Source organism: Cydia fagiglandana, chromosome 11, assembly GCF_963556715.1.
Source record: "Cydia fagiglandana chromosome 11, ilCydFagi1.1, whole genome shotgun sequence".
Taxonomy (NCBI): domain Eukaryota; kingdom Metazoa; phylum Arthropoda; class Insecta; order Lepidoptera; family Tortricidae; genus Cydia; species Cydia fagiglandana.
The window spans coordinates 20125516-20150298 of NC_085942.1; the positions used below are offsets into that span (position 1 = coordinate 20125516).

At 38.2% G+C, this 24783-nt stretch overlaps 1 protein-coding gene across 1 annotated transcript in view; it reads right to left on the minus strand.

Annotated features, from left to right (window-relative positions):
• LOC134669153 (protein ELYS) overlaps positions 1–23214 on the minus strand; it is a 45115-nt gene extending 21901 nt beyond the window's left edge. The window contains exons 1-21 of the mRNA XM_063526698.1: positions 22898–23214; positions 22400–22529; positions 14733–15028; positions 14153–14544; positions 13303–13455; positions 12394–12529; positions 11945–12061; positions 11113–11556; positions 10670–10857; positions 10066–10191; positions 9605–9696; positions 9078–9181; positions 8575–8728; positions 8081–8200; positions 7626–7784; positions 4605–4716; positions 3568–3877; positions 2736–2880; positions 2073–2272; positions 1500–1582; positions 1146–1270 (exon numbers count right to left, since the gene is read on the minus strand). Coding sequence (XP_063382768.1) covers positions 1146–1270; positions 1500–1582; positions 2073–2272; positions 2736–2880; positions 3568–3877; positions 4605–4716; positions 7626–7784; positions 8081–8200; positions 8575–8728; positions 9078–9181; positions 9605–9696; positions 10066–10191; positions 10670–10857; positions 11113–11556; positions 11945–12061; positions 12394–12529; positions 13303–13455; positions 14153–14544; positions 14733–15028; positions 22400–22529; positions 22898–22991 — 3680 coding nt within the window. The 5' untranslated portion in view covers positions 22992–23214. The remainder of the gene's footprint in view (positions 1–1145; positions 1271–1499; positions 1583–2072; positions 2273–2735; positions 2881–3567; positions 3878–4604; positions 4717–7625; positions 7785–8080; positions 8201–8574; positions 8729–9077; positions 9182–9604; positions 9697–10065; positions 10192–10669; positions 10858–11112; positions 11557–11944; positions 12062–12393; positions 12530–13302; positions 13456–14152; positions 14545–14732; positions 15029–22399; positions 22530–22897) is intronic.
• Between the last annotated feature and the right edge of the window lie 1569 nt (positions 23215–24783).

The following is a 24783-nucleotide window of genomic DNA, read 5'->3' on the forward strand; positions in this document are numbered from 1 at the left end:
AATAAAACGAGCCTAAACACAAAGTGGTTTAGTTGCATGGTTGATTGGTACCGGTGACCACCTTCCGGCTCCATCATCAGACCCTGAGTACTATCTTGAGTCAAATAAATACATATAGAATGTCAGGTCGTTTCAAATATTATTAATCCTGTCCGGTAGTTTATTAAACTGTACCATTATAAATTATAATACTATAGGATCAAAGTCTCTCGTTGCGGTTTACACGCACACAGTATAGCGTTTTACACGGCGCCCGCCGCACACTATGATAAAAAACCTCGTCGTCGCCGTTGAAAATGTGCGGAGCCGACCGACACACGTCCTACCTGTACAAGCTCTGCCGCGGCACTGAGCTGGCGAGCGCGCGTCATCGGTAATATAGAGTAGTTTTCAAAAAATTGCCAAAAAATTATAGTAGAATTTCATAAACACTAATGTATACCAACAGTATAAGCAAACGTTGCAGATTGCTTGAGTATGAAAATGACTTCGATATTAAGTAGATTTTCGTAGAAATTGACACTTGTTTCGGAGAGAAAATTGAGTTCGTTTTACTTTGATTTTCTCTTTCTCAAAGGTATGTAGGAAAAATATCGTTTGATATGCCTAAAGTACAGGGTATTAGTAATACAAAATAGCCAGGTTTAGCAGAGTAAACTTCTCAACATTTCCAAATAAGAGCTTGCCGTTCAGTGCTTCACGGCGTTTTTCGGAAACGACCATCAGAAAAAAATTCATTACTAATTTAATAAGTCCTTTTTCTAATATTTACAACGATATTTAAAAAGATAAGAAGACGCTTTTACTGGAACAAGTACTCATTGTTTCTAATAATGAGCACAAAGTCCTGAATTTCGTCGACTAGTATCATCAATTTTGCATTATTTCGACTTTTCTTGTAAGAGCGCTCTTAAAAGTTCATCTGTATACGTTATTCAATCATCCAGTCATCTATCAAGCATCCTGCATTCAAAATCCAAAAAGCAATTGACGCCAAAGTCTACAATCACTCATAAAATTAAATAGAAAACACCCCGTTTTTAATCAAAGTTATAATGTCCTCAAACACTTATTAATCTTATTATGCCAATCTCTATACTTTATCGTCTCTTATTTTAGTCTGTATTATGTGTCTCTTATTTTACCTCTTAGTTCTCGATAACTTGGGAGTGCAGATGAAGGGTGTGTCCTCAATACTGAGCGCTCGTTTGATGCCGCGCCTCATCTTAGGTCTATTTACCCAGGTCTCACTGGCGTTCTCTATTGTATCCTGAAAATACATTTCTAAAATGAAACCGAGACACCTACTTCCACAAAGTTGACCTACTTACAGTAAAGTGTGACAGAATAACAGTTAATATTGCTTCAGATTCACTATGGTTGCATTCTAAGCATATCACATAAATTACATTGGAAACACTGGACACTGCAAGAGATTCTAAGAAGGAAAAAAACTAGATGTCTTTTTTTGGAATACTAAACATATTGCTTGACATTACCTGAATAAAAGAGGACTTGTATGTAAACGTGTTTTTGGGAGATTTCGCTTGAACAAACACGGACATCGGCTTTGCTGCTACAACTGAAAAACATTTATTAGAATAAGGGTCTCCCCAGACATATCGACGCGGAATCGGCAAAAGCCGGAAAAAATTTAGCCGCTTCTGCGTAGATATGTGTGGCAAGAACCTAATTAACGCGGAGAGCCATTTCATCAATAGCAAAGGTTCTGTATAAAATATACTAGATTTACATTATTAAAAAGACATATTATGGCGTTAAAAATACCGAGTGTTATTTATGTTGACAATTGCATAAAACACCTGTCATTGTGTTATGCAATTGTCAACTCTCTCTCTCTCGAGACTTAAATGAGATGAATGACCGAACAAATAATAGTTCCAATTTAGCAGTCTTTATTACTGTTTTTAGGGAAAATTGTTGAAGTTACAATAAAAAAGTAACTTACCATTATATTTTTTCATTAAATTCTCTACAATATTTTCCTGTGAAGCATGTTGCTAGGACTTATAATTTTCGAATTATACACGGCGATAGTTTTGATTACTTACTGTGCGGTTCGCAGTGGTCGCTGAGCGCCATATGCGCAACTTTGGTCGCTATGGTCGGCAGCGACGCGCACACCACTTCGACCAGAGTGTCGCGCGCCTGCTGACGGTCCATCACCTCCACGATGGACGATGATGATGATGAGATGTTGCTGCGCTTGGTGTGCCGGAGTTTACAGTTGTGTTGTTGCGCTTCCAAGTACCTGTGTCGCATATATCATCAATAAATCAACATACGTACGTCCGACGACTAGATTAGGATACGCTGCTACTCGTAGTACTACTTTTGTATGAAAGCAACCATAGTAAGTCTATGCTTGACAAAATTATCCACTCATGAATAGAAAAAAATATAACAAAAAAACTTTCAATATAACTCTTGCGATTTGTACTAATTTTTAAACTGATGTTTTATATGTATAAATACGAAATGGATCAAAATGTCGCACTTTTTCTTATCTGGCATTAGTCGAATCGTTAATATTTCCGATCTGCTACCCAACTTAAATCCCGATACGATCTCTCAATCTCATAATATCTGTCAATCATCATAATGTCTGTTATGTGTGTCGTAAGACGATGTTGAGTATGAGGCGAAGTGGAGAAGAGACAGGACAAGCTGCACCCACCACCATGTGGGGTACATAGCTACAAAAACCTATTTACCTGGCCTGCTGCAAGTAGTACATGATGAGTATATCCGAGGTGTGCGGTTCGTTGCACCTCTCCAAGTACTTTACGAAGGCCTCCTCTTCGAAAGGCAGCAGGGTCACCTGGAGGATCTTTGACAACTGTCCTGTGTTGCGGCACCCTGAAAATTGTGCACCGATTGAATATTGTACTCGTATTTATGATTCTCCCGAGGTATTACACATCTACAAGTTGTATGGCCGGTTAAGATTTGAAAAATTACGACTTGTAGCTTAAAAAAATGGAATAGAATTCATAAAAATGAGTTCAGGCACCTCAAAAATCCACTTATTTGAGAAATCCTAAACTCAACAATCATCTGAGTAAGAGGATTAGATGGTATCTCTTTTGTAAAGACTTGCGCACATGTTAATTCTTGTAATTATTTAGCAGAACTTCAAGGGTCTTTGGGATCCCCTTTGATGAAATTGTGAAAACGCTGAAATGAGGAGAATCTATTTCTATAATATGCGATTGCGAACAAGTCAGTATTGTAAAGCGGCTTAAGTCATGTTCTGTATGAAAAGAATACTACCCTGTCACTTACGTTTGAAAAAGAAGTTCAACACGTGTTAGCTTTTCCTCTAAACTCCCAGCGTTTTGCACGCACATTCTGAACACATCCAGCGCCTCAAACACCAACTTCCTAGCTAGATACAGGTTACAACAGCTCTGCCAATCTTCTAGTTTATCATGATCGTTAACCCTGTTGCTTTGTATGGGCGCGGGTGTGTATGTATAAGTATTGTAAAGCGGCTTGCGATTGTAGAGAAGATTCCCTGTCATTGCCTACTTGTATGTCACTTACCTTTGAAGAAGAAGTTCAACACATGTAGCTTTTCCTCTAAACTCGCAGCGTTTTGCACACACATTCTGACCACATCGAGCGCCTCAAACACCAACTTTCTAGCTAGGTACAGGTTACAACAGCTCTGCCAATCTTCTAGTTTGTCGTGGTCATTGACCCTGTTGTTTTGTATGGGCGCGGGTTTGCGCACGTGCAGGTACTGCAGGGCGGCCTGCGTCATGTTCTGCGCGAGCAGGGCGGACAGGACGGCGTGGTGTTGCCAGGGGGAGAGCGTGTTGCCCGTCAGGCATTGGAGCTGGTCGAGGGCGAACTACAACAAAAATCATTACTTATTTACTTAAAAAACAAAAAGTTTTAGGGTTAACAGCAGATTTAGGTAGACTACTTGCACCATCCCACTAACCCGGAATTAAGTGTCACCCAGTGTCAAATTGTACTGGTAACCATGGTAACTCCAGATTTAACCGGTTAACCCGGGTTAAGAAGTTTCTTTAAGAAGGTACATATTAAAGGGTAAATATTTACCGGAATTGGAAAACCTGTTTTACACAATCTTTTTGCTTGCATAAGGACTGAAAGAGCTATGTTAGAGTACATTTTAGAACAAATTATTAACAGATACATAGGTAAACCACATAACTATAAGTCACTCGAATCACTTGAAAATGTAAACGCCGCCAATTTCAGTCATGCGGAAGCTAATATGAGAGCTTTTTACTGAATAATATGGCTGTTAGCCGTTGCTCGAAGTAAAAATTAAACAATACACTCTTTTTGTTTGGGCAGTCGTGTAAAAATATATTACTTTCCACCCTAGGGTGGGAAATGAAATTGTCCACCCAGTTATCAGCCTATGAAAGGTGAACTTTCCGAACAGGAGAGATGAAAAAATAATAGCCTATGTCACCGGGCGGTGTTAATGTAGTTTTGATGCTACGGTGGAACACATAATACCAACAATTTATACATAAAGATGTATACATAAAGGTTAATACAGACAGGCATGGAATAAAGTATAGAACCATAGATAAACTTACATCGAAATCCCTGTGGTCGAGATGCCAGAAGGCCTGCGTGGCTTTAATGGCGGTGTTGCTCAACCCGAACATCGTCGGGAACTGCATCAACCTTCGCACTACCGCCTCGTATCTACAACATTATGCTACATTTAATTACAGGAAAAAGCTGACCATTGATAGGCCTTATCTCGTCACAATAAGGTTCACCTTTAAACAGTTTAGGTAGTCGATGGTACAAGGTTACAAAATGCCGCAAGAAAATTTTGCATCGCCCACACTGTTAACCGTACGTCGGTGGACCTTATGCCTTTTGTAATAAGGTCCACCGAAGTTAGGAGTGTTGCCGTTTGTACAACGTTTACAGCTAAATTCTACGTATTTACAGCAGTAAAAAATTATGACATGTATTTTATAATTGTACATGATAATTACCTACCCCCTTATTCATAAAACTTTACGAGCCTGTACGGATATGATGGTCGTTCTTATCTACGTGACAGCATGATAAAACGGTGTCCGTCACTTTCAATCCCACGGTGTTAAAAAGTGACAGATATTTTATCATGTGGATAAAGATGGATAAAGCTATCCATAATACGCCTGCTGATTTAGTTAAATTATGTTGTACAAATACATGAATCAAAATGACAGATAAAGATAAAAGATTCAGTAAAATGTTCTCTCGAGTTTATTTAGCTATAAATTCTCGATAACATCAATGCAAAAGTCTGGCATTATAATAATATTAGTAACTGAAAATGTTTATTTTTTGCATCAAACGATCAAAGAGGCAATAAAGATTGTATCTATCTATCAAAGATAACCTATAAATAAAGCATCACACCTCCACCGTTTTATGCATTACAGTTTTACGATCACTACATCCGTTGCGCCAAATCACACGGTCTGTTTTACGCACAGACAAAACATCCTCCAGACTGAGCATAGTCGCGCTACCCCCTCTGCCACGCATACGGTAATTTTACTCCATGTTCGAGTCGAAAGTGTCTTTGTGTGACGTCCGTGTCTTTGAACGGACCAATCACGGCACGGGATTTCGCTCACCTCGTCCCGCGCAGCCCAGCATTTTTGGCATCATCGGTTGCATGAAATAATTGCTCTAAACTCGGTCTAGAGGATTTCTAGTCTATGGTTTTACGAAAGAATTCAGGTCAAGTTTTAGCAAACAATATCTATGCTAATGATATATAAATATGTATCAGGTTATACAGGGTGATCAATCCAAATGGGTCAGTATGGAGAAGTCAGAAACTATGAGAGATAGCAAAATCTGTTCTTAGGAACCATGGCTTCGATTTTAGATTTAATAATAATGGCATTCAATTTTTTTTTTAAATCTATCATACATAACCGGGATTCGAACATGGTCAATATTTTTGTTGTTTGTTTGTATGGCAACTTTTAAACGATGCGTGATAAGTTGGGGGTGCTCGACCAAATATCATAGAGGGCCCCGAGACAAAACAAAGTACATTAAAAAAAATCAAAATGGCCGACATTTTTTTAATTTTTTCAAGTTGGTCCGAGCGCGCTGAGATTCGGCATGCGGCGAGCCTGGGGGCCCAAGATTACAATGTCAATAAAATATTTTTGGAAAAATTCAAAATGGCGGCGGACACGGGCAAAGTAAAATTTTCAAGTAGGTTAAGCGAGCCCGAAGGGCGACCTTCATGCCGGGAGGCCGAAGGCCGACCCCGGTGGAAGGCCGAATGCCCTGAGCCTCCACCCCGACTCCCAAAACGCGAGGCCGAAGGCCGAACTGCGTGAATTCGGTGCTTCCAAGCGTTCTACCAAGTCAACTGTCTTGATGACCGAAGCCGGCGGGCCGAATGCCCCACGGGGAAGCGTCGAGGCTTGCGAAGACCGAAGGCCGAGCTCTGCGTAAGGCCGAAGGCCCGAAGCGTCACACGAGAGGGGGAAGTTGGAGCTTAAACACGACCCAACACTTTTCCTATTGGGAGTCGCTTTTTGGGCGTCGGGGTGGAGGCTTCGGGCCTTCGGCCCTCCGCCGGGGTCGGCCTTTGGCCTCCCGGCCTGAAGGTCGCCCTTCAGGCTCGCTTAACCTACTTGGAAATTATTCTTTGCCCGTGTCCGCCGCCATTTTGGATTTTTCCAAAAATATTTTTTTGACATTGTAATATTGGGCCTTCAGGCTCGCCGCATGCCAATTCTCAGCACGCTCGGACCAACTTGAAAAAATTAAAAAAAAAGTCGGCAATTTTGATTTTTTTTAATGTACTTTGTTTTGTCTCGGGGCCCTCTATGATATTTGGTCGAGCACCCCCCACCTATCACGCATCGTTTAAAAGTTTCCATACAAACAAACAACAAGAATATTGACCATGTTCGAATCCCGGTTATGTATGATAGATTTTTAAAAAAATTGAATGCCATTATTATTAAATCTAAAATCGGAGCCATGGTTCCTAAGAACAGATTTCGCTATCTCTTATAGTTTCTGACTTCTCCATACTGACCCATTTAGATTGATCACCCTGTATAATGTAAAAATAACTTTTGGTTCAGTTGATATGGTTTTATTTGGTGGAATGCATGCAGAAATGAAGAGAGAAAGAGTGTCAAACACCTCACTCAAGTCAAATGGTTTAAAGTTAAAAAAAAAAACAATTTAAATGTGAGAATCAATAAATGTATTTTAAACATAAGGCACTCTAGTTTGCCGATTTCATCTTCACATAATAATATGTATGGACAGTTACAGCAGTTGCTATTTTTTTATTGACTCAGCAAAACAATTTCGGTGGGCATTTTACTGGTCACATAAAGCATCTCACATTTGAATTCTAACACATTCATTGCCAGTAAGTGCTACGGGTTAACCTCGTAGCGCGTAGCCACGTTTTTGCCGTATGGATCGCGTAGTCGCAACGAACAGTGTACCCGACAGTCGGGTTCTTGGCGCTAAATGTTCTAAACTGTGGAAACTATTACTGCCATTTCTGTTAAACGTTATTTGTTTTCACTTTTATTTAATAAATGGACATAATGATGTCTTACCTGACTTCATAGACCATAGAGTAATCAACCAGCAGATATAGCACTAGTGAGTGCTTGTGTTCCTCTGCGATGTCGGGCAGTAGGTATAGTCGCAGGAGTGAATACAGCGAGGGCGGTGGATACAGGCCGTTGGTCTCGCTGCCGCCTTTCAGCCACATTCTAAAAAGGAGGGATTTATAAATGGTAGTATACGCATCGAAAGTATATAATTACGACCACCACCCACCATGTCAGTATATAGGGTCATAATAAATAAAAACCGGACAGTTGCGAGTCAGACTCGCCCACCGAGGGTTCCGTACTTTTTAGTATTTGTTGTTAGTGGCAACAGAAATTCATCTGTGAAAATTTCAACTGTCCCAGTTCATGTAATACAGCCTGGTGACAGACAGACAGACAGATAGACGGTGGAGTCTTAGTAATTTGGCTACGGAAGACTAAAAAGCTCAACTCACTGCTGTATCCTCTCGCCACCGAACTCATGCTCAATCAGCTGGTCGATGTAGAGTAACGAGCACGATTTGCTCGAGTCCCCGTCGGGTAGTCCACTTTGTAACCGTTGCAGTTTCATTCGCCTAAAACAAAGTGTGAACTCATTTAGATTCCCGTAAATTTAAATATAATCAAATATAGAAAACATCAATTTAACATTTGTATGAGAACATCAGATTCACAAATCAGGTAGTGTAGCGTCCTACATCCAACTACCCGCACCCCCAGAAACCTCAAAATCGACTACCATGACGATTTTTACACCACATAGCAGCAATCTTCGATTCTTGTATGTAAAAATGGTCTTAATTTGTGCGTTACTTTTTTGTGTAAATCTCGTTCAACTCCACACCCCAAAAACCTTAAAATCGACTACTACGACAATTTTCACAAAAAAAATGCATTGCTTTTTAGATTTTTGTATTTAAAAATGGTAATAACTAATAATGAGTGTTACCTTTTTGTGTATATTTCATTGAGCTGCCGCGCTGGATACGGAAGGTCTTGGTGTCTCTCGGGCAACAGTCCCACTCGGAGAAACCACTGCACTACTTGGAAGTAAAGGGACACCGTGCCAACTCCTTTGTATTTCTCCTCGATCTCGCTCAGAGCTGAAACAAATATACAAAAATATTGAATTCATATCATAAACAACGAAAATGAACGAGAAGTAAACACTGGCCTTCTCATGGTCGTGACTTTGAAAGTTATTATTATTATTTTCCTATTACTAAAACACCTATTACGTATTGCCTTTGTACATAACATTTCTATTTTTGTATTGTTTTGTCCGTTTTATGTAAACTTGTTATGTGCAATAAAGTGACATACATACATAATTAAGATGCTACGTCCTTTTTATCAACATTCGGGTTCCTTGAGGGTGTTTGCGCAGGAAGACCAGTGATTTTACTTACTTATAGTAGAGGGCAAATATAATTAAATAGTAATAGTAATTACCATCAGGAACTATGAGGTTGCAGCATTTGGTAAGGATGGCGTCCAGTAAGCCGGTCAACTGCGTCAGCTGTTGTACGCAGTGCTCCAAGCATCGCACTACATTCCTGTAACAAATATTACGACAATGTAGCCGTTATTTTTGTCAATCTCACTTTGTAAGGCCTTATGTGCATGTGCACTCCTTTTGGGGCAGTCGTGTAAAATACAGACAAGACATCCTCCAGACTGAGCATAGTAGCTCTACCCCCTCTGCCACGCATACGGTAGTTTTACTCCATTTTTGAGTCGAAAGTGTCTTTGTGTGACGTCCGTGTCTTTGAAAGGACCAATCACGGCACGGGACTCGCTCACCTCGTCCCCGCACCCCCGTATTTTTGGCAGCATCGGTTTCATGAAATAATTCGTATAAAGGATTCCTAGCGTATGTGTAAAAATGACCGATCGCTTACCATTCTTACCAATGGGCGGGTCGTGGCCGTATGCTTGTTTTCCACCGATGTGGGATAAAACAAAATAACTATATTCACCTGTCGGGCAAGGAAGATGAAGAGAACAGCGGGGCAGTCAGCTCCTTAGCGTTTTCTTTTAGTTGTAGGGCACGGCGCCAGCACCAGTCCACCTACACAAATAATTAACAAGTATTAGATAACAATACAAACATCAATATGCAGGAACAAACGTCCGCACAAACAAATGTCTTTACCGGGATTCAAACCTAGGACTACATTTTCGTAAGTATGGTTACAACTCTATGGCATTTAGACTCAGGGGTGGACTTTAGAATGAGTGTCTGTTGAATTTAAAATAATTAAAAGCGCAGAAACACCATAGTCTTGTTTACAATGTAACTTATCTTCTTGTTTAAACAATATTTTTTTATAAAAAACAACCATATTAACAAACGTATTCCTTGTAAACCTTAATGTAATGACTAATGACATACGAGTAAGTTAGTTAAAAGTTGTTTTTGTTGCCAGTGTGGACGTACCAAGAATGTGAGAGTACAGCCGACCCCGTGATGGCTGCCCGTGGCCCAGTCATGGGCGCAACGTTTCAGGAATCGTGCCAGACGAGCTTCCAGTGCCACCGATAGTAGAAATCTCCGTTGCTCCTCCTAGAACATAAATTCATTTAATGCCATTTCATTCTGTGCGTGACCTCAATACCTATATGCGATAGTTTAATAGACGGAAAATTCTTATGTATTTTATATACGCTCGTCGCTTCGAGTCGCGACGCTCGTCGCTTCGAGTCGCGACGCTCGTCGCTTCGAGTCGCGACGCTCTTCGCTTCGTTGTCGCAACGCTCTTCGCTTCGGGTCGCAACGCTCGTCGCGTCACAGTCATGATTTAGTACACAGGCGACTGTGTCTAGACAGATCTGTATATATTCTCACCGCACTGGGGTTGGTCAACAAGCCGTCCATATACAACGGCGTCAGACCCGCCGCCACACACGCGTGGTAGAGCCGCGGCGGGTTCAGGAGAGCGGTGGGACCGGAGTCGTCGATGGACGCTATGATCTGTCGCTGTATACCGGCTGTGTTTAGTACACAGGCGTCTGCGTCTAGACAGGTCTGTATATATTCTCACCGCACTGGGGTTGGTCAACAAGCCGTCCATATACAACGGCGTTAGACCCGCCGCCACACACGCGTGGTAGAGCCGCGGCGGGTTCAGGAGAGCGGTGGGACCGGTGTCGTCGATGGACGCTATGATCTGTCGCTGTATACCGGCTGTGTTTAGTACGCAGGCGTCGGAGGTATTTAGACATATGCAATCTGAAAGTAAAGGTTTTATATTAGTTTAAGATTATTGTAATAAGCAGAGACAGAGACAAAATTGTAAATAACGGCCGCCATTTTGAACTTCTGTATTTTTTTCTCTAATTATGATGAAAATTGATATCTGCGGATTCGAAAAGCTGCTCGATAGGAATCCAGTTGCGTGTGAGTATGGCGTCACGGAGCCTGGCTGTAGGACGTCCAGGGTTTAAGTCCCGGCCGCGTCAGTTGTCACATTGTTGGAACACTTACTGTAATGTATGGAGTTGGGGTAGAAGTATTCCTCGAGGCGTGTGGCGTGTGAGTACGGCGTCACGGAGCCTGGCTGCAGCCGCACGTCCAGGGTTCGAATCCCGGCCGCGTCAGTTGTCACCTTGTTGGAACACTTACTGTAATGTATGGAGTTGGGGTAGAAGTGTTCCTCGAGGCGTGTGGCGTGTGAGTACGGCGTCACGGAGCCGGGCTGCAGCCGCACGTCCAGGGTTCGAGTCCCGGCCACGTCAGTTGTCACCTTGTTGGAACACTTACTGTAATGTATGGAGTTGGGGTAGAAGTGTTCCTCGAGGCGTGTGGCGTGTGAGTACGGCGTCACGGAGCCGGGCTGCAGCCGCACGTCCAGGGTTCGAGTCCCGGCCGTGGTCAGCTGCCCGCACCATGATGCGCTCATGAACGCGTTGCTTTGTAGGCCGTATGTTGCTAGAAGGGATATTTTATATTTCAAAAATATAATGAGCAATTCAAAATTACAAAAATCTGTAATTCCCGTTTTCAAACCACGGATTTTGAGGGGCCATTTTTTTCGGCCATTTAATACCAATTATTGACTTAAAAGAAAGAATATCTAACGTAGTTGAATGACTTTCACCAGGCGTGGCTCACTCCGGGATTTCGTCGCTTTGCTACAAGTAGCTAAAAGTACATCCGTTCCACACCAACCTAGCGGCCATATCTGTGCTGATCGTAACAGACGCGTTTTGTTTGAGAGTGAGTCTTCTGTACCTGGTACTATTATTTATTCTGCGCTTTCACTAAGAAAACATATCTAGCACAGTGGGTAGGATCAAATTAATATAATTATACTCACAAGGCATCTGATCCTTGTACCACTGATCTAGATCGAACAACAGCATCCCATATTCCGTTGCAGAATTTACGTTCTCGCCCCAACACTCCCAGACTAGTTGACAAATGTTCAGCATGCCTACAAAAATAATACAATATAATTTGTATACATCTGTTTGTTACTCATAGTACTGGTTGGTTAGTGGATTGTTCTATATTCACGCTACGAAATATCTAATGGAAACCACTAAATGAGTCTCTGTTGTGACTGTCAAATTTTCATGCATGTAGAGTTTCAAGTTTTATTACCTAAGTGATTATTGTTAAATAATCAAAAATTATGCTCAAAGCACAAAATCACTAGACAATTTGTTTTCACTGCCCTTTTTTTATTGATGGGAACTTATTTGAAACAAGGAAATTAAAATTAAGGCTAGAAGTTTAGTGTTAAACTGACGAAATATTACTTACTATCTTCGCCCTCCTCCCCTAAGGTGGAACTGACGGAGTATGCGTGGCACGACACGCAGCGGCCGCCGATAAATTGTCCAGCATTCTCCATCACACTTAATTCCAATTGGAACCTGATAGTCGCCATCATGAAGTTCTGGTACACAAACAAAATAGTTATTTACGATACAAGTGCGGAAAAGAGGAACTCCCTTCGGTCGTGTTTTAATTTATCGCCACTCGTTTCGAATTACCTATTCGCACGTGTATCGTACAACGTTTTACTGTACATATGGCCTTTTAAACTTTTGACATACGCACGGAAAGTGCTCTTTCCGGCACAAGTACTGTAAAAATACTTATGGCCCATAGATGGTATGATCCTATTGATGCAATATTGCGTCCGTGAGGGACAGAACGTACGCAATGCGACAAAATGATTGGTCGGGTTATCTGTTGCCCACCATAAACCATACTAAATTTACGGTGGGGAATTAAAAAAAATGTGAGACTGTCACAAAGACAAACAATAATTGGGACCATGCGCGTCGGAGGGCCTGCCATCTTGTGGCCTGAATCGGAAACATATGTCACAACACATTGCCAAAGTAGTGCTACCATCTACCGCTCTCGTAGGTACGTTTCCTTGTGTACAGTATGTTCTGACATCTTGTGGGCTACATCGGAAGTATAATCCATACTAATACTAGATCATGTTGTAGCCATAACTGTCAACGGTTATTTATTGCCGTGTCACGATCAAGTTTAGAACATTAAAAAAAACACAAACACAAGTATAGAGGGGGTTAGAAACTTTGATTGAGGATTGTATAATGAGGCCCCTTAAATAAGATGCAGAGACTTGACCTTCGAAGCATCGTTTCTGAGTGGAAGTAAGCAAAATATGTCATAGCAAAGCATATTATATACCTGATAGAGACATTTGGTGTCTGAAAGCATTCTCTTCCCCTGATAGGTGAGGGAATACATGACAGCCAGTGGAAACTCCTCCTCTTCAAACCTCTCCATTACAGAGAATATTGCCCAGAGGTAGCAGAAGGCTCTGGGGTCGTCACAGGGCTCCTGAAAAGTATATTATATGTTATTAAATGTAATTAATATTAAAGCAAATGTGTTGTTGAAAAAAATAATGTTTTAGCCTGCCTAACTAGCTGCATACTGTTAGACTCTTTTCAAAACCCTTGTTTTTAGGAAACTGTTCAAATTTGCAAAAGCGACGTCTTGAAAATCAGACAGTGTTATACCTATGTAATAAATAATAAACTTAAAATTTCCTACAAGAAACATGTAGAACACTTTTCGCTAGGATCAATATTTAATAAGTTTTTGGCAAAAATTTCATTTTTGGTACAAGCTTTTATCGCTGACAGTACTTTTCTTACGACAGACAACTAATACTCATCGAGACAACTCTAAAAACCCCTAACACAATTAGGTTGCGTTGTTTCATCACAGAGTTCCTATGGACACTTCCTGTCTCCATCATCAGATCAGCTCGATGGTACCATAATATTGCATTGTCATCTGATTTATACATGCATGCAAAATTTCAGCTCAATCGGAAACCGGGAAGTGGATCAAATTTAACTTACAAGATTTGATTACAGACCGACAGACAACGGTCAGGTGAAAGTAAATAAAAGCTTGTAAAAAGAAGCACTATAGGACCCACCAACAGAAGGGCTATAGGACCCACTATCTGTTTCACAGTTGATAAAACGTACCTATGATAATACAGAGATATATGATCAAAAGTTACCTGAAATCCAAAATGCGTGACCGGCAAGCATTCCCGATTAACCTGCGACGCAAACTCCAACTCCAAACTCATCATATTCCAAATCTGGAACGCCCCAAAATTATACCCCACCGCCAAACTGCCCAACTGCGGAACATACTGAAGAGACGATACTCTTATATGATCCTGTTTTGCCTTCATTCGGATCGAACCGTCCGGGTTTCTAAATAAATACTGGCCATCGACTAGTGAGTTTTCGTTGAGGATTATGGCGAGATGGTCGTCGTTATCTAAGGCCTGGTCTCTGTGTTGGTCTATTTGGGGGACAGCGTTGAGGGACAGGAACGCTAGGTTGGCTGGGTTGGACTCCATTCGGACCAGATGCTCGTAGCCTTGCGATATGTCTTTTAATGCTGGAAGAGGTGTTAGGTTAGGTTTTTAAACAGTATTTTGTAAAAAAAGGTGTAATTATAATTACACTATTATGTTGACTTTTTACTGTCACGAAAAAGTAGTGAGTGGTATATTAATATCAAGGACGTAAAAAATATGTCCAAGAGTATAAAAGCTTCTGATTTGGAATCAACAACTAATAGCTTACCTTGAATAAGACTGGCTCTATTCAGATCAAAAGCAAATATCTCTCCTCTCTTCGAGCCAGCCATAATAACTCCATCAAAGCATGTCAACGGCCCATCCGGTACCTCATCGCACACAGCAATCTCTGTAATCACCACATCCGTCTGGATGCACCGGAGGATCTGTGAGCCATTGATGTGGAGTACGCAGATGAGGCCAGTGAGATCCTCGCATTCTAGGCAGATGATCAGCTGCTTGGAGTTTTCGGTTAGCGGTGTGGGTAGTTCTATTACGCTGGTGATTGTACAGTTGGTGTTGCTGAAATTTTTTAATGTATGACTAATTTTGGAAATTTTATAGATTTGTTAATTTGCATGACAAATAATTTTATTTTAATAGATTAGCCTAGAAGGTTTGTTTTAAGTAAGGTATTAATTTATTAAGACTGCGTCGTGCAAAATCAGCGAAAAAGGCAGTCACCGTTTAGTCGCTAGCGTCCACATCGCTTGATAAAAAAAATTATAATAAATATCATTATTATCCCAAAGAGTGTGTTTACAACGAATCACCCTTGAACATTTGAAATCTTTTACAATATAATAAATACACTCATGCAAAGTTGTACCTAAAACGTGATGAACGAGTGTCAGCGTTTAGTAAAATTTGTATAAAAAAATCGATGCTCATGCTACAAAATAGAGTGATTTCGAAAGCCAGATAACTAGACTACAACGAATCAGGCTTTTCCTATTTTTCCTCTTAAAGGCTACAGAGAAATTCAATCGTAAACGTAAACTTTCGTAAAATTTCCATACATCCGCCATATCTGTCAAATTCTCCTTCTCCTCAGATGCCCGCTGTGGGCCGTTGGAAGCGGACGCGTACATGCTTTTTCCAAATTGACTTTTCAGAAATTGACAGAAATTCATGTCCGTATACGAATGATGATACCAGTGAAAAACTGTGTTCAAAATAAATAGGGTAAATGAATAATGTCACACGGAGATCCAGAGTCATTAAAATTTTGATTTGTTTTTATTCATAAGTCATAATACTTTAAAAATATAACAAATTATTTAAAATATATACGAACACAACCAAATCAGCGTAATTAGTTTCTTCCTAATTCACTAAAAATTAAAAAAGTTTGATGATTTGTTTTATCTTATTGGAATAAATTTTCATTGTGCTGGCATTCATATTACGTCATTTTAAAAACATATATGACATAATGTCAATATACTAGATAGACAATTCATCAACAAATTTCTTCACATTTTAACGTAAACAATATAAATTATTAAATTTTTATTTATGAAGACGAAGCAATGTTGTTCACATAATATCAGCAATAAAATTTTTAGTTTCAACCAGTTTTGTTGCTATTCTGAGAGCTATCACGTGCTTTGAAAGTTAATTCAATGATATATCATCAAGAAATTGAAACCAAGACTCGACCTGCAGTCTCAGCGTGTTTTTGTGGCTATATTATCAGTTGAAAGAACGATATTTCCATCGCAGTGGTATGGTTTACGAGTACCTATATTGGTTTCATGTGACGATGTTTATATAAATGTATCTATCAAATAACAACGTGCTTTTATTTCATTGATATTCGGTGCAAAACGATAACTCAGTAGGTAACGAAAAATAATTACTTATCAAAAATGCCTTAAAGTTTTTTCAGTGAACGTTTATTTATAGGTATTTATGAGGTCTTATGTCTTATCAGCGTGGCTTTGGCCTTTGGACATTTTTGTAATGCTTTGTAATAAGGTAGGTGAGGTATCTATATCCCTCATTTAATAACCTTTTTTTGAATGAATTACAATTTAATTATTTAAATAAATAAGTGGTCTACAAACATACATATCCGCTCGGTCCGCTAAAATAATTTAAGTGCCCTACATAATAGGTATATTTAAGATTAACAATCAGTAAACATCATTAATTACGCTCAAATGCTTGTTTCAGTACAAATTGGCTGAAATACTTCCGACATAAAACCTAAAGGTATAAAAGTACAATTTGCTAAGTAAACTGTCAATCTACATTAATTATAATAGATAGACTCTTAGAAGTCAGCTTACTGAAGATTATGAACAACATATAAGTACTTTCTAAATAAAATACAATTTGTTTTTCCATGACTCATGTAGGCCGTATTTTACTATAGACCATTTTAAATTGAAGATGAAATTAATTCATGATAAAAGCTAATAAGGCCCGGTAATATTTTCTGTTATTCTTGAACTTCTGTTCAAGTCAGTGTTCAACTGTCAGTGCAAGTAACAAGGCCCGGTTCCGAACCAACATGGTATGGTTTTTAGGGTTCCGTACCCAAAGGTTTACCCTTTTACTAAGGGACCCTATTATTAAGACTTCGCTGTCCGTCCGTCCGTCCGTCTGTCTGTCACCAGGCTGTATCTCACGAACCGTGATAGCTAGACAGTTGAAATTTTCACAGATGATATATTTCTGTTGCCGCTATAACAACAAATACTAAAAACAGAATAAAATAAAGATTGAAATGGGGCTCCCATACAACAAACGTGATTTTAGACCAAAGTTATGCAACGTCGGGAGTGGTCAGTACTTGGATGGGTGACCGTTTTTTTTTTTGCTTTTTTTTTGCATTATGGTACGGAACCCTTCGTGCGCGAGTCCGACTCGCACTTGCCCGGTTTTTTTTATAAAACGTGTATTTTTCAAAAGCGCTGGAATATTTATATAACTATTTTGGTATGTGAAGAAACATGAACAAATGAGAAATCTATATTGAATTGATTTGTTAATAATATCCTGATTATTAATAGAACTATTTCAGTTAAAATAAAGGTGGGCCTTATATGCTTCACCTGACCTTATTCGTCCACATTTAGATCCTATAGCTATATTTGGTCACTTTGGCCGTCACTATCTATTTGATGCCGATTGTACTAACAATTAAAAGTACAGCTCATATGAAAACCTGTACTGAAACTTAAGCATTTGAGCGTAATTAAAGATGTTCACTGATTATTAACATTACGTGTTAAAGAACCGTGTCCCGATGGTGCGTCCATTAATGAATCGCATACTAACGGATAGAGGTTTACGAGTACATTCACGGAAAAATGATTATAGGCAACCCAATACTAGTGGCTTAGTTGCCGTTTATAAATCGTTTGTGTCGAGCAAAATCAGCGGAAAAGGCAGTCACCGTTGAGTCGCTAGCGTTCACATCTCTTGATAAAAAAAAATTATAATAAATGTCATTATTATCCCAAAGAGTGTGTTTACAACGAATCACCCTTGAAAATCTGAAATCTTTTACAATATAGTAAATACACTTATGCAAAGTTGTACCTAAAATGAGATGAACGAGTGTCAGCGTTTAGTAAAATTTATATTAAAAAATCGATGCTCAAGCTATAAAACCGAGTGATTTCGAAAGCCAGATAACTGGACTACAACGAATCAGGCTTTTCCTATTTTTCCTCTTAAAGGCAACAGAGAAATTTAAGGTTAAAGTTAGGTGAGGAATATAAGGCCCGACGGGTAACAAGGCCCAGCATTCAAGAATAGTAGTTAAAATAACAATTAAATAGCTGTAAGCAGTACTGTAAAATACTGATAAGTGTTTGAGGCCTCCTCACTGAGGAGATTTTGTAATGTCATGACCGAACTGGACCAAACGTTGGCATGTTATGATAAGTCTTGTCATTCATGATAGTGCCGGGCCCGTATAAAGTAGTATGAACGACAGCCTTACTGGATCGTATTTTATATTTTTCTTAATTCTAATATGTCAATGCGGTTACCAACTTTTTCTGTCACGTGTGATTATATGCTCTTTGTCTGTCACACGTGTCTTAGAATAAATTTGCACGTTCTTTGTTCGGTTTTATATTTTGTTTGGAAATAACTTATTTAACATTATGCTACGCTAACATCGGTGCACGTAGAGAGATCATATTCGACACATACATGGATTTTTCATAAATTGTGAATCCGTATAACTCCAGCTAATAAGGAACAGATTGCTATTATATAGTATAGGCTTTCCATAATATTGACAACCGTATGACATCATATGAAGTAATAATACGCAAGATTTTGAATTGTTGATTCCAATCGCAAGTTGTTCAAGACATGAAAATTTTTGCAATATTATTTATTTTTTACTTTTATGAATCATTCATTAATTTATTTCATCAAAAAATGGTTGTCTGTAAAGTCAGTATACGGACGATAATTTTGCGTGATAACGTCATAAGAAAACGTGGCCGTAACGTTACTATGGAAATCTGTCCACAACGTTATCATGGAGATTTGGCCACAACGTGACCGGTGTTCACCGATTTATAAGACGTTATCACGCCAAAAATATTTACAACAACAAATCCACTGCTTCATTGTTCACCCTAATGCCACTAAACATCCCAACTCTGTAGGTTTATAACATTAAAAATGTTTATCAGATCGTTTTCGTGGGAGACTGTACATTTTCAAAAGTTACAACGATAACAAAAGGCAGTGGTATTAAAAGATGCAGGAGTTTGCGGAGCATCGTAAGGTAGGTAAGGTATTAACACAATTATTATCGTTACGAAATACAAACTAAGCTTTTGCGATGTAGTACAATTTAAATCAATTCTAAAAGTGAAGTTTGTATAGGTATGTATATTCTTCTGAGAATAAATTGTCTTATACCTGGAATCGATTGTTTTAGTAAGTTAGGTAACAAACACTCTATATTACAATCTTGTACCTATTACAAATGCAAAGTATAGATCGTGTCATTCACGAAAACGCGTGCCTTGACTTGTATTGCCATGTTATTAAAGGTTAGATTTAACAAAGCAGCGCGTCATCGTGGATCACATGAAACTATAAAACAAAATGCCAACAATCAAATGAATCTAGGCCTTAATTTACTATACAGGGTGGAAAGATAAGTCGGGCCCTGGAGGGAAATTACCTTAATTATACCTTATTTTTAAAAAGAAACAAAACTGCATTCAAAGATTTTCTAAAAACTCGCTTGCCTCGCCCGGGACTCGAACCGACTAAAAATTCCAAAAAATAAAAACTCGCAAGTTTATTCTACTAGTCGATACAGTTAATGATAACATTTCTCCAAGAAACATTAGGTCTTACACTCGTCTGTTGTACAAAATATCCATAAAATCTAATATTTAGTACTTAAGATTTCGTTTGACAAGCCAGATTGAATAAAAAAAGAAAAATACTTTTAATGCAGTTTTGTTTCTTTTTAAAAATAAAGGAATGTCTCTTTTAAGTAAAATGAGCCAGCTTAAGGATTTAAGGCTCCCTCCAGGGCCCGACTTATCTTTCCACCCTGTATACCATTTTAAATTTAAGGCATAATTAATTCCAGATAAAGGATAATAAGGCCTAAAGGGAAATTTTGTAGGCCTTATTACCCACGAACAATGTATGTGAACTGAATAGGATAAAAAGGAACTAGATTATAACATATTGTTCTCATGTTTAGCACAGTGTAATAAATAAATATTTTTTTATGACAAAAACGATCGTTATATGATAAGTACCTACAAGCTGAAATGTATGTACATTTTACCTGTGTGAAAATTGTATAATTGAGATAAATAAACTAAATTATACTTACTATATTCTCTGTTATTCTTGAACTTGTACTTGGGCTAAAAAGGCCCTCTGTCTGTGCGGGTGACAAGGCCCGGCCCCGGGCCTTATTGACTCGGAGTAATTAACAACGGAGACGCCATGTCTAAAATTTTCGGTACAAAATAGTCTGCCGTTTTTTGCGGGGGAGGGGCACATCAAATGTATAGGTACGTCATGTCAGATAAACGTCAGTCCATACATATGGTTGACCATTGGCCGCCTATTTTCGACAGAGGGGAATGCCTGTTAATGGCGGCTCCATTGTTAATTACTCCGAGCTTATTGAACGTGAGACGAAATAGTAAATTTAATTATTTTTATATAGGTAATTATGAGTTCTTTGATTTCCCGATAAGCATCACTTACTGACTTACAAAAGTATAAATGTAGTACATATGTAGTACCTGAATTTTATTAGAGGTTTTTAAAGCCTTATTATCAATTAAGTTATAAGTGAAATATAATAAGCGTCTTTAGTTGTAAAAAAATATTACAAGCCCTATAACTAATGAGGGGATCATTTTAGATATAGTCCACTTTTTTCGAGTAGGTAAATTCGGACTATGTTTACAAACCGCATACCATCGCCCATGACCACACTGTTAACTGACAGTTCGTAAACCTTATTACAAAAGGCATAAGGTCCACCGATGGACAGTTAAGAGCATCGCCGTTTGTACCTATCTTAATACAAATAAAAGTCAACAACGAAAATAATTAATTACCTAATACGTCACATACCTATGACATGACATGAACAAACAAGGAAAGCTATATATAAAAAGTGATTTTTCTCTGTCTTCTCACAAAGGAAAGCTTTGACAGTTTAAATTCCTGAAAGAAGGTCCGTAGTTAACACTAAACTCGAAACAGCACCTTTAAAAAAACATTAGGGGTCACTGACCTGTCCCAGTAAATTGAGGTAGTGTGTGTGAGCTGCGTTTGTGTGTGAAATGGGGTAATTTGACAGAATCTGAAAATTTACCCTCCTCTACGCCCTCTTAATGTATGCTCTTGCAGGGTGTCATGGACTGACTTATGTACTGAATTTTAACATCATAATTAGAATGTATGTATATGACTACAACAAAATAATAATAGTGCAAATAAGAGTCCTATAGGTTACGGTATGTAATTACACAAATAGATATAATCATAATCATATTTATTTGCAGAAAAAGGAATAACAATAACATGCAAATTCAAATTGTTAATGGCACAGTGATTTTCATATCTGATGTATTTTCTTAGGGGTCATCCATTAATTACGTCACACGTTTAGGGGGAGGGAGGGGGTCAAGAAAATGTGACATATTGTGACATGGGGGAGGGGGGAGACACAAACTTTGTGACGTCACTTTAACTTCATCAGTAACCGAAAATGTATTTAAATTATTTTATTCGCTATACCTTTAAATAACAAGTTTCGTTTAATTTTCTTTCCTAAGCAGTTTTGGGTTATAAAATTACTAATATTTATATCGTCAAAAATATTTTGATCAAATATTAATAATACTTAGGTACTTACTTAATTTGATTTGGCAATTTCGTAGAAAAAATGTGACGTCACACTAGGCGGGAGGGGTTTGCCAAATGTGACCAAGTGTGACAAGGAGGGGGGGAGGGGTCAAAAAACCTAGAAATTCGTGTGACTTAATTAATGGATGACCCCTTATGATGGATCTATGTTACAGAGAATTAACCTGTCGTCTACCAAGCTGTTTAAAAAAAGCACCCCTCTATCTACCCCTGCCGGGTATATAATACCTCTACCCCATATTTGTTACAGACGGAGACCTCTGGCTATATTACCCGTCGCAAACAGTTTTTTAAAATCAAATTAAAGCTGCTTTTCACCTGCCAATTTTCTTGTCGTAACAAATACGGAGTGGCTGGCGCGTGTGGGGAGCGGGAGACAAGGACAACAAACAATTGGCCGGCCTGGGTAGACGACAGGTTAAAGTTATACTGCTGTTATATCAATGAAGTTGGTATCTTAAAAGCAGTCCCGCTTTATTTTGTAAACTCCATTCTCACCTGTAAGGGACTCCAAAGGTCCTAGCGGCAACCTTCAGCCCGGTTCTGAGGTCAACCACACAGAACTTGGTGCCCAGGGCCAGCCAGCCATGCTTGGTGTCACTTAGGATACCACCCAGAGGAACATTTTCTGAAAAGATAAGTCAAAAACATAACACATTTTCATCTTGCTTCTTTATTTATAAGTATCCCATAGGGAATATAATGTTTATGATATTATTTTACATATTTTACAAACAATTCTTGATACAAAACGACTTACATTGTTAGTTATTTAAATCAAGCCTAAGGGGTAATATAATTAATTTAAAAATAGGTGCTGAATAATCAAATTGACTCATTAATCCCGGTTATTTGGCCAATAGAGTAATATGCAAACAATGATTACATCAACTTAGTGTCTACAAAGGAAGCTGCGACCTCCGTGGAATCATAAAAACCCAGTTTTTTTTTCGTAGTCACTACCTACTAATTTGGTAGATTCTGTCATCAACTTACCTGCATTTTCCGATGGCTGCAAGTAACTGAACACGGCAGGTGAAAGGTTTGTAGTCTTTATGATCGAAAAAACACTATCTTGTAACTTCTGCATATTAAACTTAACAGATTTTAAAATTTATAACGGAAAGCAAAATCAGGTTTGAGGTTATAATGCATTATACTTTCGCCGCTTATGTTTAGAACGGCGAATATTTTATTTTGGTAAATGTTAACCTATAGATTTTTACTAACAGTTAAATAGTACAAATAAATAAAAAATCTGTTGGTGCGTAATTTTCCATTTGAATTTTATTAAGATACTCTGCGCGCGCGGTATCACAATAAGCAAACGTCATTACGTCAAATTTTGACAGAGGAAATAAAGCTAAAGCCGGTAATATGTAGTGATGTACCTTGCAACGTTGATGAAACTTAATATAACGATCGTTATTGAGTATCGTTGCATGTTCTTTTTGTGTTTAATAAAAATTGACTATTGATATCTAATATAAATATAAATAATTACGAAACCACATTATGTATATATATTTTAGCTCATTCGCACTGACAGAATAATAGCTTTTGTGGTAAATTTAAAAAGCATATGCGAGAGTCAAATGTCTCTTTCTAGCCTGTACGTGAGCGAAGGATCATAATTAGTGTAATTAGTGTGACTACCGTAAAAAAAAACAAATCAAAAAATATTACATAAATTAATAATTTGATTTGTTACTTAATTCATACAATAAGTAATAAGTACTTGAAAAGTCCTGATGGGTTGCTTTCCTTTCCAAGAGGTGATTTTTTTCAACTTTAACCTTAACTAGGTACTTTATAGAACTACTTACTTAAATTAATTTTAATTTATTTCGTAAAAATACACCCCATCTTTATTTAATATTATAAACCACCACCATATGTACCTAATCTGTAGATCACTATTGTGTATATTTTTTTCTTTTTGTTGATTTTGTTAGAGTAGGTACCTAATCTTTAGATCACTATTGTATTTTTTTTTGTTGATTTTGTTACCTATAGTATACCACCATTCACCGATCACTGCACCGGATGGTCTCATCGGAAAAATCAGCATTGGGAGTGGCTATTACCATGATGAGGTTCTCACCTCAAACTGTCTCTTTCGTGGCACTTTCTCCTTCTGGTTTGTGTTATTTCCACTGTGTTTGTGCTTATATCATTTCTATTCTATAAAGGCGGGAGTAACTCTGTCTGTTACCTACCTCTTCACGCTAAAATCGCTAAACTATTTTAGGTGAAATTTGGTATGGAGATATTTTCAGCCCCATGGAAGGACGGGAGAATTTTCATAACAAAAGTCATCATTCTACGTAGATTTATATTTATTGTATTGTAACATGGACAGGTTTCCGCAACTCGACGACTGGAGCCTATTTCGCGTGATGAGGGTAAGCTAATAGACAGTTAGGTATATATTTGGAATGAACAAGCTATTTTAATTAAAATAAGCCAAAGTAAATTATTACTTTATTTCGAAAATTTACAAAATTTAAATGAATATCCTCTTATACATAAATAACATAAAATGTCTTTGTTTTAACCTACATTAACTGGCGCTGTAAATTAAATAAATGGTATTATTTAAAACCTGCACGTTGTACATAATTCAGTGACATTCCTTATGCATTATTCATAAATTGTGAAAAAGCTAGTCATTATTATGTAGTCCTTTAAAATATTATAGCACTTTTAAATATTATCTTCATCGATAATACATCATATACCTACTTACTTTATTGCAATCCGTAGAAAAACTAATAACTTTATATTTTTAATGACAACAGACATTAAGAAAAATATATCAATCACAGCCAACATATTGATAACTTTTCTATTTATTTCAAAATATGTTTTAAGATCTGTAG